At 50.6% G+C, this 17,385-nt stretch overlaps 12 protein-coding genes across 12 annotated transcripts; 5 read left to right on the top strand and 7 right to left on the bottom strand.

Annotated features, from left to right (window-relative positions):
- KL928_004982 (uncharacterized protein) lies at nucleotides 1-1,140 on the bottom strand (the record flags this gene model as incomplete). The annotated part of the gene is made up of 1 exon (XM_043205740.1): nucleotides 1-1,140. The coding sequence occupies one exon, from the start codon at nucleotides 1,138-1,140 to the stop codon at nucleotides 1-3; it is 1,140 nt and encodes a 379-aa protein (XP_043057569.1).
- A 290-nt stretch (nucleotides 1,141-1,430) lies between these two features.
- Nucleotides 1,431-1,997, bottom strand: KL928_004981 (uncharacterized protein; the record flags this gene model as incomplete). Its single annotated transcript, XM_043205739.1, has 1 exon — nucleotides 1,431-1,997. One exon carries the CDS (start codon nucleotides 1,995-1,997, stop codon nucleotides 1,431-1,433), a length of 567 nt encoding a protein of 188 aa, XP_043057568.1.
- A 104-nt stretch (nucleotides 1,998-2,101) lies between these two features.
- KL928_004980 (uncharacterized protein) lies at nucleotides 2,102-2,644 on the top strand (the record flags this gene model as incomplete). The annotated part of the gene is made up of 1 exon (XM_043205738.1): nucleotides 2,102-2,644. The coding sequence occupies one exon, from the start codon at nucleotides 2,102-2,104 to the stop codon at nucleotides 2,642-2,644; it is 543 nt and encodes a 180-aa protein (XP_043057567.1).
- A 44-nt stretch (nucleotides 2,645-2,688) lies between these two features.
- On the bottom strand, nucleotides 2,689-3,244 carry KL928_004979 (uncharacterized protein; the record flags this gene model as incomplete). Its single annotated transcript, XM_043205736.1, has 2 exons — nucleotides 2,689-2,882; nucleotides 3,013-3,244. 2 exons carry the CDS (start codon nucleotides 3,242-3,244, stop codon nucleotides 2,689-2,691), a joined length of 426 nt encoding a protein of 141 aa, XP_043057566.1.
- A 479-nt stretch (nucleotides 3,245-3,723) lies between these two features.
- KL928_004978 (uncharacterized protein) lies at nucleotides 3,724-4,911 on the top strand (the record flags this gene model as incomplete). Its single annotated transcript, XM_043205735.1, has 1 exon — nucleotides 3,724-4,911. The coding sequence occupies one exon, from the start codon at nucleotides 3,724-3,726 to the stop codon at nucleotides 4,909-4,911; it is 1,188 nt and encodes a 395-aa protein (XP_043057565.1).
- Nucleotides 4,912-5,009: 98 nt separating this feature from the next.
- KL928_004977 (uncharacterized protein) lies at nucleotides 5,010-7,547 on the top strand (the record flags this gene model as incomplete). Its single annotated transcript, XM_043205734.1, has 1 exon — nucleotides 5,010-7,547. The coding sequence occupies one exon, from the start codon at nucleotides 5,010-5,012 to the stop codon at nucleotides 7,545-7,547; it is 2,538 nt and encodes an 845-aa protein (XP_043057564.1).
- Nucleotides 7,548-7,563: 16 nt separating this feature from the next.
- KL928_004976 (uncharacterized protein) lies at nucleotides 7,564-9,564 on the bottom strand (the record flags this gene model as incomplete). Its single annotated transcript, XM_043205733.1, has 1 exon — nucleotides 7,564-9,564. The coding sequence occupies one exon, from the start codon at nucleotides 9,562-9,564 to the stop codon at nucleotides 7,564-7,566; it is 2,001 nt and encodes a 666-aa protein (XP_043057563.1).
- Nucleotides 9,565-9,872: 308 nt separating this feature from the next.
- Nucleotides 9,873-11,519, bottom strand: KL928_004975 (uncharacterized protein; the record flags this gene model as incomplete). The annotated part of the gene is made up of 1 exon (XM_043205732.1): nucleotides 9,873-11,519. The coding sequence occupies one exon, from the start codon at nucleotides 11,517-11,519 to the stop codon at nucleotides 9,873-9,875; it is 1,647 nt and encodes a 548-aa protein (XP_043057562.1).
- Nucleotides 11,520-11,898: 379 nt separating this feature from the next.
- On the top strand, nucleotides 11,899-13,185 carry KL928_004974 (uncharacterized protein; the record flags this gene model as incomplete). The annotated part of the gene is made up of 1 exon (XM_043205731.1): nucleotides 11,899-13,185. One exon carries the CDS (start codon nucleotides 11,899-11,901, stop codon nucleotides 13,183-13,185), a length of 1,287 nt encoding a protein of 428 aa, XP_043057561.1.
- Nucleotides 13,186-13,235: 50 nt separating this feature from the next.
- KL928_004973 (uncharacterized protein) lies at nucleotides 13,236-14,142 on the bottom strand (the record flags this gene model as incomplete). The annotated part of the gene is made up of 2 exons (XM_043205730.1): nucleotides 13,236-13,283; nucleotides 13,351-14,142. 2 exons carry the CDS (start codon nucleotides 14,140-14,142, stop codon nucleotides 13,236-13,238), a joined length of 840 nt encoding a protein of 279 aa, XP_043057560.1.
- A 217-nt stretch (nucleotides 14,143-14,359) lies between these two features.
- On the top strand, nucleotides 14,360-16,324 carry KL928_004972 (uncharacterized protein; the record flags this gene model as incomplete). Its single annotated transcript, XM_043205729.1, has 1 exon — nucleotides 14,360-16,324. One exon carries the CDS (start codon nucleotides 14,360-14,362, stop codon nucleotides 16,322-16,324), a length of 1,965 nt encoding a protein of 654 aa, XP_043057559.1.
- Nucleotides 16,325-16,477: 153 nt separating this feature from the next.
- Nucleotides 16,478-16,723, bottom strand: KL928_004971 (uncharacterized protein; the record flags this gene model as incomplete). The annotated part of the gene is made up of 1 exon (XM_043205728.1): nucleotides 16,478-16,723. One exon carries the CDS (start codon nucleotides 16,721-16,723, stop codon nucleotides 16,478-16,480), a length of 246 nt encoding a protein of 81 aa, XP_043057558.1.
- Nucleotides 16,724-17,385: the final 662 nt, after the last annotated feature.

Below are 17,385 nucleotides of genomic sequence, written 5' to 3'. Positions count from 1 at the left end.
CTACGAGACTTTCATGTTGTTGATGGCCAGCACCAGCTCCTGGGCGACCTGTTTTTCGGCGCCAACGGAGCGCTGTCCCGCAGACGGCCCGTCTGGCTGGTCCTGCTCGTTCTCCTTTTCGTCTAGCTGCCTCTTCTCCAAGTTTTTCCGCTTCTTGATGTTGTGGCTCTTCACCACCAGCTTTGGCAGCTTGTCGAACCGCACCACGAGACTGCGGCCCTGGAACCGTGCGCCGTGGAATTTTTCAATCAGCTCGACCGAGTCCTCCAGACTTGTCGTTTGCGCGATCGCAAACCCCTTCGAGACCCCGCTGGGCTGCGTCTTGAGGTACAGCTGGACGATCTTGGGCCGTCCCGAGTTCAGAAAGTTCAGCACAGAGAGATACGTCGCGTGGAACGGGATGTTGCCGACAAAAAGCCGAGTTGGACTGACGTACTTGGCCGCCGTGTACTGGACGAGCTGCTCGGCGGGCCGCTCGTTGTCGTCGACGGAGGACTCGGACTCGGACGCAGAGCCGTCCTCGTCGAAGTCTGGGTTCAATATCGAAGAATAATTGTTGCCCAGCTCCACGCGCTGTCTGGGCTTACCGGGGTATTTTTTCGGGGAGCGGTACGTGCGTGGCTGGTGATTGTGTGGTGGAGCGGCAGTTGTGGCGGGCGCGGGTTCGGCATAGGGAAACGACACAGATCTCTGTCTGGGAACAGGCATTCCGTACGTGTAGTACGGGATGAACGGCGCCATCGGGGCCGGCATAGGCTCGATTGTGGGGAAGAACGGAGCAACACCGTGTTTAGCAGGAATCTGTGGCTGATACGCACTGAGCATATGACACTGCAAAACCACGCTGTAGTACTCGTACCCGTCCAGCCGGCCCACGATCCTCGCCGCCGTGTCGTAGTCGTCCATCCCCAGCGACGCTACAGACAGCCCGTTCGTGTGCATCTCATAGATCTGGACGCTTCCGATGGCGCCCAGGTCGATCGCAAGCGGTTCCAGCAGCTCTTCGAGGTCGACTCTGGTCATGGTGCGCGGCAGATTCAGCACGTTGACAATATACTGCGGATCAGGACCCTGTGGACGGTACGGGTGGGGGGCGGCCAACAACCCCCCTGCCGGCTTCTGATCTGGTTTCTGGGACATCGCAGACGTGCTGATGGTCAGTGGGAGGTGCGTGTGAGCAAGATCTGGTTCTGGCGCAAAGTTCTGCAAAATAACTGTACGCAAATTTGCCTTGGAGCCTCCCGTGGATGTCACCTTCTACTCAAAACTCTTCTGATATCTACAATTTATAAATTAAGCTGCTCGTCACAATAGCGAACAATAGATTCCATGCACAACGGTCGCGAACGCAAGAGAGTGTACGCCCTCCTTGCACCGCACACCGCACACCTGAGTATATCTACGCTTACACTCCGTCTATGTTACAACCGTCACTTGCGCCACTTCTTCTTGCCGTTCTTGAAGCCCTGCGGCTGGCGCGGCTTCTCCTGCCGGAACCCGAGGTCTCTGGCGAGCGCCGAGTCCAGCGAGATGCCGAACTTGTGGATCCGCTTGAGACTGGCCTCCAGCTGCGCGATGTCCTCCTCGTTGCCGAACTTTCTTGCCCGGGCGATCTTCTTGTTCAGCAGCTCAATCGCCGCCTGTTTCAGCTCCTCTGGATTGAGGTTTTTCTTCTCCTCCTTGGCGGTCTCTGGCGTCTCGTTGGAGTCTGCGGCAGTGGCGGTCTGTGGCGGTTTCGCGGCCTCAGCAGCCGTCTTTTCCGCGGCAGGCTCCTGTTTCGGCTCCTCGGGCTTTGTGTCTGCCGGCTGCGGCTCCTGTTCTGGCGCCGGCTCGTCCTTTTTTGCGCCAGACTCGTCTCCCGCGTCGAGCTGGGCCTCGATCTTGTCGGACTCCTCCAGACGCGCAATCAGGTCTGCCTTGACCCCGTTGGTCGCCAGGCCTCTTTGCTTGAGCAGCTCTCTGAGCTGGGGCACCGTTTGACTTGCGTAGGCGGCCATTTCTTATATTTTGTGGAACGCGATGGTAAACAATTTTTACAGCAATTCGAAATTCAGCAGAGCACAGCCGTGAAGAAAAAAAACATTTTATTTCCTATATATCCATGAGCGCTGTGACTCCTGTGCAGGTCAAATATTGCGGCGTGTGCAGCTTCCCGGTGGAATTCTGCGAGTTCGGCAAGAAGTTCAAGAAATGCAAGGCCTGGCTCGAAAAAGACGACCCGGAGCTGTACAAGAAGCTGTACTCTGAGAGCGCGCACAACTCGTCGCTGTCGTCTGAAAAAGAGGCCAAGATCTCCGAGTCGCTCGCCAAGATGCAGCTCAAGGAGGAGCGCAAGCTGGAGCGCGAGCTGCAGTCGCTCAAGAGCTCGAAGGTGCTGATAAAGCGGATCCAGCGCACGAAACACAAGCACGTTATTGCGATCGCAGGTCTCGAGGTGTTCGACGTGGACATGAAGAAGATGGCCAAGACGTTTGCATCGAAGTTTGCCACGGGCGCGTCGGTCACGAAGAATGCCGAGAAGAAGGACGAGGTGGTGATTCAGGGAGACGTGGGCGACGAGGTGGAAACGTACATTCTGGGGCTTTTGAAGGAGAAGGGCCTGGAGGATGTCAAGGTCGAGCAGGTGAGCGAGAGAAGGAAGTGATGTACGAGTTACGAGTGGATGAGTTATTGTAGCTGGGGGACATTTTAGGGTGCACTAGACTGGCGAGCATCACCGTCTCGAGTGATTATATGGCTCACGGCTTCCACGCATTTCTTTAGTCGCGTGGACAACGAGATCACAAGTCTAGGCTGGCCAAAAATCCAGCAGGGCCTTAAGTGGGCGATTTTCAAATCTTCATACTCTTGTGCAGCCAAAAGCAAAGCTGAGCCATATAGGGCTCCTCTTCCGCAGAGAGTAACCCACAAACGCTCATTCAGCTCAAAGTAGCGGTGGCTAATAATCACCGACAAAAGTTCTGGTCTGAAGACATTGTCACAATGTCAAAAAAGTGGACCTTTCTTTGGCACTTGAAACCGTTTTCAGTGGAGACGCCTTTTGACATGTTGCGGCGACAAGTTTCGCACGTTTCAATGGGAATACCTTCCAACCAGAGAATCCCGTTTCTATGGAGTTTTTTGCTACCATTTGCAGTGCATTCAGTTGCAGTGGCTCCCCAAAACCATAATTTCTTCCACTGTTGAACCAAGGTTGCGAGGATGTGGTAAGGGTGTAGACTGGGGTGAAACTTGACTGTGGCATTATTGCGACTAGTGACAAATCATGTATGGATGTCTCCGGTGGCAGAGCTTTCTATTTACCACAGGTAGCCAAAATAATTAGACCTTGAATCAGCAGCTGAAAAATGGATTTTCTATACCAGCTTGTACGGTCATTTCTAGTTTGATCTGTCTTCTTACTGGTTATACGGTCATTGGCAGTCGGGACAGTGGTCAGGTCGGATTATTTATACCATGTATAAGTTTGCAGGATTGTATTTCATTGGACCCGGCCGATATGTTTAGCCTGCTCACTGCTTTGTGCCTCTTACATTCTATTTCCCACTCTACTGCACGTCCCACTTGTCTACGCCCCCACATCCGAAAGCTGAGCCAGATCCCCGACCTTGTTTTTTCGTTTTTCGCCCGTGACATGTGTCACGTGCTCCGCTTGCAATTTACCTAATTGCATTTATTTTTTTATTTTTTCCAAATCTCGAAAATCAAGCTCTTGCTTTGCACATGTCGTTCTACGATGTTCTGCAGCGAGGAGACGACTTTATCCTGAAAGACCGTCCTGGACAGTCTCGCATCTGGAACTTTTTCTCCCAAGCCACATGCATGGCCGTGGTGGGTGGTAGCAAGGCCATCCTAGGTCTGTTTTACAACGTCAATGTTAAGGGTCTGGATAACCTAGACCACGGGCTTGCAAAAGCCCGCGCCGAGAACCGCGGATTTCTCACGCTTATGAACCACATGTCTGTTTGCGACGACCCGTTTATCTGGGCCTGTCTACCATGGAGATACTTCCTTTCGCTAGACGACATTAGATGGGGGCTTGCCGCCTCCAATATCTGTTTCAACTCGAAGGCGAGCAGCACATTCTTTTCTCTTGGAAAGCTGTTTTCCTGTGAGAGATTTGGCCGCGGGCCGTTCCAAGGGGGTCTTGACGCGCTGGTGCGAATTTTGTCTCCGGACGATACACTGGATACTGACCATATTTTCCAAGGCACAGAGAAGAGCGCTCCAATTGGCAGCACGCTAGCAAGCGACGTGCGGTCGTTCTACTCTCCGAGATACACGCCGCCGGTTCTTCGATACAAAACGTCGTGGGTGCACATCTTCCCCGAGGGCTACGTTTGCCAGTTGAAACCCCCACACAATAACTCGATGCGCTTCTTTCGGTGGGGCACTGCCAGGCTGATCCTCGAACCGACGGTGGCCCCCGTCGTGGTGCCCATTTTCACTGACGGGTTCGAGAAAATCGCTCCAGAGGCCAAGGTTGACGACGTGGTAGACTCTTTGCTCCCGCAGGGAATCGGCTCCACCATCACGGTCAACATAGGCAAGGCCCTGGACGACCGCATAATAGAGGCCTTCCGTGCCGAATGGCGTGCCCTGTGCGATAAATACCACGATAAATTGCATCCGAACGATCTCTCGTTTGAGCTCAAATTCGGCAAGGAGGCAGAGGCTCTGCGCAGCCGTGTTTGTGACTATTTGCGCGAAAAAGTCGCGCAGTTGCGGCTTGAAAACGGCTTTCCTCCCGAGGACCAGCGTCTCAAGTCGCAGAAGTTCTGGAGCGAATACACCAAGACCGACGGCGCAAGTGCCCCGGACATACAGTTCGTCGGATACAACTGGGCTGTCCGTGCGTACCAAAAAAACACCAAGACGTACGACGAGTACGGCAACGAGATCTCCAAGTGATAGGCCTGTATATATAGACTGTCTAAAGTATTCTGGGCTGTGCACCCCAAATCCGAATTTTTGAGGAGCTGCCCCACCTTTTTTCTATCTAAATATTGATGGATCGATTTCTAAGGACGTTGGGCCGTAGTTGCTGGCGGGCGGCGGGTCCGCCTTTTGCCATCTGCAGGCAGAACAGGGCTCCCGTGGGGCTGTTGACTTTCACAGCTAGGTTATCGTCCGCGGTTTCCACCGAACAGGCCAATTTGGAGGAGCTTGTCTCCAATCTTAAATCAGACCTGCGAGCCATATATTTTTCTAAGCACATTGCGCCCAAAGGCAAAGCCAGTCAGCTCCAGGGGAAGCTGAGACAGCTGCTGTATTGCATGTCGGGCTCTGAATTTTCCAAAAGCGAGCTCCCGTTTATAAACAAGATCGTTCATGCCATCGATCGAGAATCAGACCCAATGGACGTGTTTACCGCGCAGGAAATGCTAGCACTTCTAACGGCTGCTGTTCCGGCTATGACTGCTAAGGATGTGAAAAATATAGATTTTTTTCCTCGGTTCTACACCTCGTTGAGGGGATCCAAAGAGTACCAACAGGATAGAAATATAAGACTGCATTTATTCGAGCTATTTTTCAACTATGTGCTAGTGAGCAACAAGGGCGACATAGCGATCAAAGCAATAGAAGCATTTATAGAGGAGGAGGCGTCTTTGAGGCACGACGACGTGACGGCGGAGGTGGTGGACGTGGCTCTGGAGGCTTTCACTACGGTCACCCCCGATACTGCGACGGTGGTCAAGTTGTTCGAAATAAGCGATCTGGGCGATGAGAAGCGGTCTGAAAGGCTGCTTGCTGCATTTTTCAGCGCTGCAGACGCCGAAATCGGGCGAGATTACGAAGACAACCAGGTGGCCGCCAGATTAACCGAGGTGGTAGGTATTATGGAGCACAAGAAAAATCAGCCGCTGAACGAGTACATCAATCTCCTGTATTTTGCCACCAAGAACAAGTTCAACGGGTGTTCGAAGGAAATATTGGATAGGTTAGTGAGCTTGACGGAGTGTTTCAGGAATAAATTGGGGAAAAAAATAAGAGACGAGGAGCTTGCTGCCATTGTTGCTGCCGCGCTCAAACTCGGCCAGAGCAAGGCGGCGGAGAACTTAATGGAGAATCTGGAGTACGACTTTGCTGAATTCAGCCGGCCTGAATGGCTGGCATATATGCAGATCAAAGTCTACAAGACTGCAGACGAAAAGAGCGTTATCGACCTGATCCGCAAAATCAACAACGATCTCCAACACAGCTACAAAAAAGACTTTCGTGTGAACGACACCGAAACCTTCAACTATGTGGTCAGCTCATGCTGCTACTCGGAAAAGAGTCTGGCCTTTGTGAATGCTATTTCTGATTTTTTCGAGTCAGAATATACAGTGACGCCGACGGCGGAAACATACGCAGCATTGATCGAACACCAGCTGGATGTCGGCAAATGCAAAGAGGCCTTGGAGCTGTTCGAAGGGTCGCTCGAACAACCTATAGAATGGGGGGAGGACGAAAATAGCGTTTTCGCTCCTGTTCTGTTTCGTTTGCTCGAACTGTATTGCGAAAACAGCAACGATGATACCTCCTTAAAGGTGATTCTGTACAAGCGGATCAAGAACTATGGGTACTCCCTAAACAAGGCCGCTCTCAAGGCCATGATAGACATGTTTCTGCAGGAAGACTGTGCGGGAGACGCAATGCAGCTCTTCCATATCGAGGTGGTGGAGCATTCGAGGGAAGAACGCCAATCGCTGACAAAATACGGGCCAATCTTCGAGTCCTTCTATGAATACAGCACCACCGCGGAGGTCAGCACCAGTCGCAACTGGCACGTGTATGAGTTTCTCCACCAAAACTTCATTATACCATATGAAAAGTACTATCGTCTGATGGAGTACTTTATTTCTCACAATGAGCCCAAACGAGCACTGAAGATGTTTGCAAACCTCAAGGCGTTGAGCAAAGAGGCCAAGATCGCGCCTCCAAATGAGGAGGTGTATATTTATCTTTTCCGATCCTTTGCACGTTGTAAATTCGTGGAAGGAGTGCAGAAGCTTCATTTGGGAGCCAAAATGGATCTTGCCATCAACATGAACATCAGGCTGCTTAACGCCATAATGGAAGGTTATTGCGCTATTGAGGACTCGTTCAAAGTAAGAGACACCTTCCACGTTGCCTATTCGCTCCCGAAATCGCGCGGACTCAACGCAGAGAGCTGCTACTGGATGCTCCGCTCGCTCAGGGGATACACGCTCAAGCACGTGACGGATTTCTACACCAGTTTGTCAGCGTACGACGTTCTGGCGGACCCGCGGATATTTGGTGAGTATTTGATCGCACACTGCTCCTTTGGTAAGTATGAGACAGCGCTGCGCGTTCTGGAGGAAAACTTCTATAGCGATGGGGGCCATTTGATAGACAGACGAGTTCTTCGTGACATGCACAACTGGTGTGTGGATGAGGACGTGAGAACAAAAGTGGAGCTCTTTGCTTCGCGCCATTACCCTGCACTATGGTCAGAGCTCAAAGATAGCGGCGAGCTAAGCAACACAAAAAACGAGCTACTGGATGAGGGATACAACCCGGAACGACCTCAACTTGTGTAATGCATAGATTTCTCAACTATTTCGTCTGCAGCTGTGTACTATTCACCTTGGTGGCAAAACGGAGCGAGTTGAGTGTTTCGTTGAAATGCTGTAATTTGGTGGATATGTTAACAAACATGAGAGTCTTGGAGTCTCCGCCAAGCGAGTATTGTAGAAGATATGTTAATCTTGAGTTTCTGTATGGGATATGCTGGCTTTTGTTGCACAGAGAGGTTATCACGTCACCCAGAGAGCTGAGCGACCTGTTGATGGATTGCGTTTCTTTAAGGCGATCTCCAGTCACCATCGATTGCGATATCCGCTCAGACCCGGCCAGGTCTATGAGGTTCAGCTTGCCATCAACAGACTCGCTGGTTTTCGTGTTGTGGCCATTCAGCTGGATCATGAAAATGGAGTGAGATCGCGACGACCGATGGTTGGCATTCGTGGACGCGGTCGCGCGGTTTTTGTTGGCGCTTTTTAAAATTTGAGCCACCTGCTCTTGGTTTTCTAGTGCAACAGTGGTCATGTCGGTAATTGTGGTCGTTCGTGTGGCTTCATCGTGCTTGATTTCGTGCTTGACAGTATCCAAGTTGCGCAGATAAGACTCTGTCATGAGGTCGTTGATGTTTTCGTTGTATATCTCCAAGAATTGTCCTGTGATGCTAAACTCCCATCCATTGTCCTTGGCGGAACGGCTTCTCTGAAATATCAGGTCCACGGCGCGCGGGATGATTCCGTCCGTCGCGCTAGACATCGTAAATGTTTTGCCCGAACCTGTCTGTCCGTACGCAAAAATGCACACATTATAGCCGTCCAAGGCGCTTTGAACCAGCTGGCTGATTTCGTCGAAAATTTCCGAGTTGGTCGAGTCCATGCCGAACACCTTGTCAAAACCAAATTTGTAGTTCTTGGGAGCAGGCTTGCTGAAGCTGTGAAGTGGCTGTTGCGTGAGCGGTGGTTCAGTGATAATAATTTGCTCCTTTCCGTCGTTTGAGTCTGTAGATGCGAACATCTGGTGCTTGAAACAGTTTTCTCTCTGTTCCGGCTTGACTCTGCAGAAGACACGAATGTTTCCTTTTAGATCCTGGAGAATATTATGGGCCTTGCGACGGGCCAGTTCTTCGGACAGAAGCTGCTCTTTCAGTGCAACAGTGGAGGTGACAAATTGCTCGGCATCTTGCTGTTTTTGCTGCAAAAGCCCGACTTTTTTCTGGAACTCAATATTTAGCACTTGTATCTCGTGACGTATCTCGGCCGTCTTTTCTTCAAACTGTGCCGACCTGAGTCTTGTAGACTCCACTTGTGACTCCAGCTCCTGTCTTTCTTGCTCTCTTCTGGCGATTTTTGCCTCCAGGGCCTCGAAGTTGCAATAGACAGCAGCAACTGCCTGAGTAATCTCCCTCTTGTCCTCCTCCAAGATATTCAGTTCTCGTGCATACTCTCTGTCCACAGCTTCCAGCCTGACGCGTCTCCGTTCTATTATGCGCTCGTGTTCGCTCTGAAAATGCAATTTCTCCTCGTTGATCTGCCTTACGAGCTCTTCTTTTCTTGTCTCTAATTTTCGTCTGGCATTTGTGTAGGCGGCCTGTTTCTGGGCTATTTCGCTCTGAACCTTTGAGTCGCAGTCTGCACTTAACTGCTCAATTTTGCGATTAAACTCCAGTTCTGTGTTGCACCTGTAGAGCTCAAACTCTTGTTTCAATTCTGCAATCTCGCTCTCCAGCCGTTTGTCGGCCTCTGCAAGCTCGTTTTCCTTCTCTTTGTACTGCTTTTCTAGCTCAAAAAGCTGGTTGTTCAGCTTTTCAAGGTCCAACTCGAGCTCAGGTAGGTCTGTGCGGATTCTCCACAGCTCACTGTTGAGATCATTCAGCTCCTGCTGGTTCTTGTCCTTCCACTCCTGCGCCTTCTGGAGCTCCAATTCTCTGCTCCTTTGGATGTTCTCGATGACTTTTGCCGGTTTCATTGCCTTGCGCGGAGGAGACCTGTCGTCCATGCGTCGAGAGACCGAAATATTCGAGATGTCTTTTAGCATCATTTGTGATAAATCATAACATTACGCGACAGGAAAAAAGTTGTGCTACAAAAAGGTGGAATTTAGTGGAAGTGATATTACAGGGAGAATCAATGTGCAGGGCCACAATGCTGAAAGAGACGTAGGGACTGAGATCAGTTGTTCAGAGATGGTCTCAATATAGCGACTCAACAAAACACTAGATTTAGTCTAGCCATGTCACTATTCAAAGCATTCCGGCTACCATATAGCAGTCAATATTTAATATCTTACACCCAAAATTTAAATCAGAATAAATTATAATATTCACCTCGTAGCCTTATTTATCTACGTCATTTTTTACCGTTCTGGAACTGGGACTCAGTCACGCCAGCTCCCATCGCAGCAGTACTGCTAACACCTCCCGACACGAGCTTTACAATGCTGTCGATGTATGTGGCACCGGACCATTTCTGGTGCTTGACAACCTCAACATCGTCCTCGATCTCCTTGGCCTGGATGTTTTGTCCGTAGGCCTTCATTCCGATCTTGGAGTAGTCGCGGGCAAAGTTGTCGATGGCCAAAGCGGTGGTGTGCAGACCGGCAAGCGTGATGAATTGCCAGATGAAGCCGAGATCGGCCAGCTTCTTGATGTATGTCTCCTGGTCGGCAGGAGACATGGCAGCGTTCCAGTTGAACGACGGCGACAGGTTGTACGCGAGCCATTTCTCTGGATACTTGGCAAGAACACCCTCGGCAAACTCCTTGGCTTGCTCGTAAATTGGTAGCTTTGTCTCCATCCACAGCATGTCGGCGTACGGAGCGTACGCTCTGGCACGGTTGATGGCACATTGCGTACCTCCCTGGTATCTATAGTAGCCCTCTCTGACTCTTGGGGCGTCCCAGTCGAAGAAAATGTCCTTTCCGAGGATCGATTTGGCCAGCTCTCTGGCCTGTCTGTGCGAGTGGCCGCTCAAAGGCGTCACGGTCGAGGTGAACTGCTTGATTGCCTCGTCCTTGTTCCTGATATCAGAGGCCTTGATCTCGTCAATGACCGCCTCGTGGAACAGTTTCAGGCCTGCCTTCTCGGTCCACTGCTTCTCGATCTCCTCGAGCTCTGCGCCGTACGCACCTTCCTGCTCAGCTCTGTTCATCACTTCCACCAGAGGCTCCACGTCCGGGTTGGTGGCACCAATAACGAAGTAGTGGTCTCTTGTGTCGATCGTGGAGGTGATCAGAGTGGCGGCCTCAGAGTCTGTTCTGGCCACACACAGCAGGTCAGACCCAAAAATGTCGGCCGAGGTACGGATCGCAATCAATCTGTTGATGTGCTCCTGGATAGGAACGAGCACTTTTCCGGCCATGTGGCCGCACTTCTTGGTCCCTGCGGCCTGGTCCTCAATGTGGATTCCTGCGGCACCGGCCTCAATGAACAGCTTCGTCAGCTTGACGATGGCCGTGATGCCTCCGTGGCCGGTGTCGGCGTCGGCGATGATCGGCCTCATGAAGTCGATGTACGGCAGCTTGGCCCTCTCCTCCTTGGACAGGGAAAATCTCTCGTGTCTCTGTTTTCTGTCGTGGAAAAGCTGAGCGAAAAACAGATGCTGCACCTTATTAGGAACAGTGTCCATAGGGTAGTCGGCAAGGTCTGGCGAAGGCTCGTTGGACGTGGAGGCCGTGGCAGAACATTGCCAGCCGGAGACGTACACGGTGTCCAGGTACTTGGCCATCTGCGTCACGTGGATTGGGTCCAAGGCACCAAACGTGAACGACGCAGTTCTATTTTTGTGGTGCTCCTCGAGCAACTTGAACGCCTTCTTGGCCATGGTGTCAGAGGCGTTAGGGTTTTTGATGGTGGACCGTCTCTTGGCGATCTCCTCCGCCGGGTAGACTCTCTTGACGCCCTTCCAACGAGGCTCTGCCCACCATTTCTTGATTTGCTCGACCTCCTTCTGGAAGTCGCGCTCTTCTTGGTCGATGTCGATCTGTGTGTATGCCATTTTTCAACTGAACACATCTACCCCAGAACTTGCCTCTTTATATATTTGCGCCATTTTCCAATTCCATATCCCCTGATCAGTCGCGGGACATCGGGGGACTAAAGGATGCCTTAATCCTTGCTACCAAAAAATATCTTGTGATACCGAATACGGAAAGTCCGGGGAAAAGGCATGAGCTACACGTCATTTCCGTTCGACCATTTTTCCATTCCACCTCCGGTGCTCGCTGTTCTTGCGCAGACACCGTGGTGGTGCCACCAGAGACGGCGCCGACAAAGGCCCGAGTCGCCCTTCGGCCCATACTCCGAGATGAGTACCTGATGACTCCGGGGATCCCTCATCCTTGCACCAAATCGCCTTTTCTCTTTTATTTTTTAGCATGAGCGAGCTCGAGTTCAAGGACGTGCTCAGACAGGTCCCGACCATCGACGAGGACGTGCGGCGCGTGCTGCAGGCCCTGGGCGAGCCCCAGACGTACTTTGGCGAGGACAAGGCAGACCGACGCGAGCGACTTGTCGATCTGCTCGGCAGAGACGAGGACCTCCGTGCTCGCTTTGCAGAGCTGACGGGGCTCGACCGCGGCGACGGTTCGGACGCCGACGAGGAGGAGGAGTTCTACACGCCGGGAGGCGAGGAGCTGTACGATGCCCGTGTATTTTTGGCCAACTACTCGCTTGCAAGGGCTCGTGACAGAATCAAGTTTCAGACGGAATATTATCAGAACCATCGGCCCGTCGAGGTGCTGCAGGAGCGTCGCAAGTACAACGAGTCGCTGAAGAAGATCACCTCCCAGGGCTCGCAGGTGGTCTCTGACCGCTGCACGTCTGTGCTGCGGTACTCCAATGACCAGAAATACCTGGCCTGCGGCTCCTGGGACGGCAAGACGTACTTGATGAATCAGCAGCTGGAAAAACTGGCTGTCTTGAACGGGCACGAGGAAAAAGTGGGCGGGATCGATTGGCACCCCCACGTAACCAGTGTGGTGGCCACGAGTGGCAGCGAAGGGCAGGTCCTGTTGCATAATGCCGACACACAAGCCGTGGTCGCGACTCTCAAAGGACACGAGCAGAGAGTGGCACGAATACAGTTCCATCCCTCGGGCCGGTTCCTGGCGTCTGCGTCGTTCGACCTGACGTGGAGGTTCTGGGACGTGGAGAAAAATAAAGAGCTCTACTACCAGGAGGGCCACTCGAAAGAGGTGTTTACTTTGGCGCACCAACCAGATGGGTCACTTCTTGCGAGCGGCGGCTTAGACGGCATTGGCCATATATGGGACCTGCGGACAGGAAAGTCGATCATGGTGATGGAGGACCACGTTAAGGGGATATATGCTATGGACTGGAGGAAAAACGGGTATGAGCTTCTCACGGGCGGTGGAGACGCGAATCTGAAAGTCTGGGACATTAGAAACAACCGCAAGCCGAAGCAGAATATCGTGGCACACAAAAAGCTGATTTCTGACATAAAAGTGTCTGGCAACGACAAGTTCATGGTGACCACGTCTTACGACGGCAACCTAAATATTCTTTCCTGCGACAACTGGCTTGTGATCAAACAGTTCAAGGCACCCGAAAAGCTGATGTGCTGTGACATTGCTCCTGATGACGAGACGGTTGTGTCTGGCGGCTGGGATCGGTGCGTCAATTTGTATAATAGCAGCTTATAGAGTGTAAATTGGCATTTCATTAGTGAAGCCGTCGAGGACCACAAAGTTGTTCAGCGGAAGCTCCCTTCGTCCCAGCATGTTGATGAGATCCTGCGACACTGCGCCGCCGACGATCGCGCTGACGGGCTGGAACTCGCAGAACGCCTGCTGGGCCAGCCTTTCCACAAGCTCGGGTCTGATTATCTCTTCAGGAAGCTCCAAACGGCTCACAACCTCTGCCACCTTCAAACTAAGCTCTTTTGCGTCGATCGCGACATCTTCAATTGGTTTGCCTATCTGAGAAGGAATCTCTAGCAGGGCAAGCAGAATGGGCAGCACAGGACTTATTTTCTTGAGTTTTCGTGGCGTAGGAAAATAAAACTTGAGCTTTTCGTTGTTGGTGAATATGTCAGACAGCGGAACGAATTTAGTTTTGACAATACAGTTTTGCAACTCGACGTCGTTCTCCACGACCTCCGAGATACTCACAATGTCAGAGGTTGGACTGAGCGGGCCCACCTTCTTGGGAGTAGGATACTTTTCGTATTTCACAGACGACTCGTGCTCAATCAGATCAACAAAAATATAGCCGTAGAGACCGTGTGTGCCTGTTGCATAGAACGGGATTTTGAGTTTTCTTGTGATGGCATTGAGTCTTGTGAGTTGTGTCTTATCGAGCCCTGTGGCAACGACCAGGTTGTACGACAGAAAAAAGTCTTCTGGTTTCTCCTGCCAGTTGTCAGTGCTCACGGTCAAATTCACTCGAGGATTCAAATCTCTGATTCTGGCTTCGGCAGCGAGCACTTTTGGTTGGCCGACCTGCGTTTTGTCGATGAAGAAATTGGCATTCAAATCCTGGTGAAGCACCTTAAACGAGTCAATCACGGTGATGGCGCCAATGCCTCCGAGCATAAGGTTCTTAACAATCTCGCAGCCTACACTCGTGAGGTTCACCACAAGCACTCGCGACCCGCGCATTCGGGTCTGGGCCTCTATTCCCCACAGTCTGATCTGGCGATCATACAGCTTAATCTCGTCTGACGGTCAGAGTCTAGCAATTTCTCACATACCTTCGCTCAACGTCTTGGAAATCATGATAACAATTATTTGAAATATTAAGACGAAATATAATGTAAGTTTTAAGTTATTCAAAATATTGAGACAAATTCAGACAATATTTATTTCTCTGAACAAGATGAATTTACTAAAAATACTGGATGCCAAGCCGGAGCCGACCATTGCAGACGAGCACTTCAACGTGAACGAGGAGTACCAGCTGTCCAATGACTACAAAATACCGACCCCGATGAGCGACTTCCAAAAAGAGCTCACAGACCAGATCGTGTCCCTCCACTACAGTGACATACTCAAATTCTTTGAACGGGTCGATGACACTCGAGAAAACGACCGCGTCGTGCTGGATTCCTTGGAAACAATGCTGCTGAATACACAGCTGGTCTGCTCGCATCCATATCTTCTGATCGACCACTATTTCCCCAAAAGTCTTACTGCAAGAGATATACCCAAACGACTCTCAGAGACGAGCTGCAAATTCAAGATCCTGAGCGATCTGCTTAATCTTCTAGATGGCATCTACAACGTAAAAGAGAAATCTAGTTTTGACGTCGCTATCATTGCAAGACCGGGGAAGACACTGGATTTGATCGACGCGCTCTGTCTAGGCCACAAATGCAATTTTAAGCGGTACTCTGGAACAAAGCTCAAGGAAGTGTCCGGATCAAACAGGAAACACGTCAATCTCAATGTGCATTTGTTCCCCTCTGACATGAAGAATCTCACGGCCGAGCCAACCACCAGAATGAAAATCATCATCTCGTTCGATATCAGCTGCTCTCTGGACCACGACAAGGTTCTAAAACTCAGAAACCGAAGCACAAGAGTCTTGCGCTTGGTGCCGATCAACTCGATAGAACATATTGCGCTTTACTACCATGATTTAGTGGCCACCAGGAATTACAACGACTATTTGAAGCCGGTCACAGCAGCTTTGGTGGTTTTGAGAGACAGGGTGGGACAGCTGCCTTCGGAGCTGCGTCCCATTTACAACAAGAACCTGGAGTTCCTTACTAACTGGCTGCGCGATCCAGAGGTGAATAGGTGGCCGCTTATGGACATGACGTCCATCCCAATGTATACCGCCAGCGACGTCGAGAAGTCGCTTTTGACCGAAGTGAAGTTTAACTTCGATAATGATGACTTTCTGAAAGAAGAGGAAACTAAAGACAACGATCTGAATTTGAACTTCAACTTTAACGGGAAGACACAGATGATAGGACACATCATCCAGCCTCGATTCAAAAGCAAGAACAACAAGAAAACGGACTTTTACGAGTCGAAACGTCTGGAGAAGAAGTATCTCTCAAATGAGCTCAACGCAGACAATAAGCGAGTTACTGGCATATCAAAGGAAATTGCAATGGACCAGATATTGACCCATACGCTGATGTCTCAGTTCAACCAGAAACTCGAGGACTTTATCTTGCTCAACAAAGAACTCGAGTCATTTGATCGCTTTTATGATGCCCACAACAACGGGATGCGAGAGATTTTGTCGACGAATCAGCAAATAACGACTGACTTAGCGGCACAGGAACGGCTGAGCAACGAGTGCAGCCAGAAGGTTACTGAGTTGAACGAGCAGATCAGCAAATTGAAAGATTCAGTCATAGAAAAGCAAACCGAAATTGACAAAATCATATCGGAAGAACTCCCAAAGGCAGAAGGTGCACAAAAGTGGCTGATGGCTGATATACAGATTCAACGCCTGAAGGAGGAGATAGAAAAAGTGCGCTCGAAGGTTGATTCCGCTGGCTCCGAACGCAAGTATATGCTTATTGAGCGCGATCGAGCAACACAGTCGATGGAAGATTCTGTGCGGGAGACGGAGGAGAAACAGAAACAGATAGACGAGCTGAGGCAGAAAATAGAGGCTCTCAAATTAGAAAGCGACGACGATAAGTTGCAGGAACTGGAAGAGTCAAGAAATGTCTACGAAAAGACGCTGGAGACTAACGAGAACCTGAAGGCAGCGATGGAGACCGCATTCCGAAAAGTGACCGACTCTGAGAGCAGGTCGCGCTATGTAAACTACTCTAGAAACGGGCTGCTTTCCAAGCGAAATGCCAGTCCCACTGTGTAACAACAATGCGAAAATAGGAAATACCGAATGTTATATAGTTGCTTTCTCTATCAACCGAAAGATGTTTATTGTCGAAATATTAAACCGATATATAGGTATCACTAACTAGCTACCGAATAGCTTAGATAGCGCGCTCTAGTAAGGCAACGGCACTTACAACAACAAAGCACCAGCAGCAACAGCAGCAGCACCAGCTGCGTAGTAGGAGCCGAATCCAGCAGCAGCACCACCCTCGTAAGTAGAAATAGAAGAGCTGTTCTTGGCTGGGCAGTTGGTCACGGACTCAGCACAAGAAGTGATGGTCTCAGAGACAGTGCTAGCCTCGGTCTTGGTCAAGACAACGGAGGAGGCAGCGAAAGAAGTAGCAGCAAAGAGCAAGGTAGCGACGGAGAATTGCATTTGTGAAAGAGCGAAGAAAGTTGGTTCGTTAAAGAAATATCTCAGTTGGGACAACCCATATTTATAACGTTTAGAGGCTGGGTTTTGTTTTGGTAAAAATTTGCATACTGGGGAATGTAAATAACATCGGTCACCCCGCTTCCACATTAGGAAAGAAATCATCCCCAAACGGAAATATATTTCAACTGGCGATACTCTGCGTGACGAATTGGGAAGGCGATAGACGGATAGAGCAACCACGGCATCGTGTCATGCATGATTTGGCCCGGCCTTCCTGCAGTGTCCTCGCACAACGCGCTCGTCAATAAGATTGTGCATCTCCAGCGGCATGCTTAGACTAGAAAATCAATAGGCGAGCTCTAACGTGGCTATGAATCTCAAGCGTTGCGCAACGTGCCGCCTTCAGTCCCTTCTTGGCTGCTTATTTTTAGGTTTACAGTTTTCTATTTTTCTGCAGCGCACGTAAAGCAAAACTATTACGGTAGTAATTCTATTCAATCTGATTGGCTTGCCAACTCCACTGGATTGGGAAAATCGAGCAAACGCCATTCTCCTTAATTTCTGAGAGAGGCATTCCGTTTCCAAACAATAGAGATATTGGAGCTGTATTGTTTGCGGTCTAGAACCCCTGCACCTGGCGTTATCCGCGATGTTGATGGCTG

This window comes from Ogataea angusta (assembly GCF_019207475.1).
Source record: "Ogataea angusta isolate 61-244 chromosome Unknown 61-244_NODE_12_length_299177_cov_91.812086, whole genome shotgun sequence".
In the NCBI taxonomy this organism is placed as follows: Eukaryota; Fungi; Ascomycota; class Pichiomycetes; order Pichiales; family Pichiaceae; genus Ogataea; species Ogataea angusta.
The sequence above is the reverse complement of the archived record's forward strand: the minus strand, read 5'-3'. Positions and strand labels throughout refer to the sequence as shown.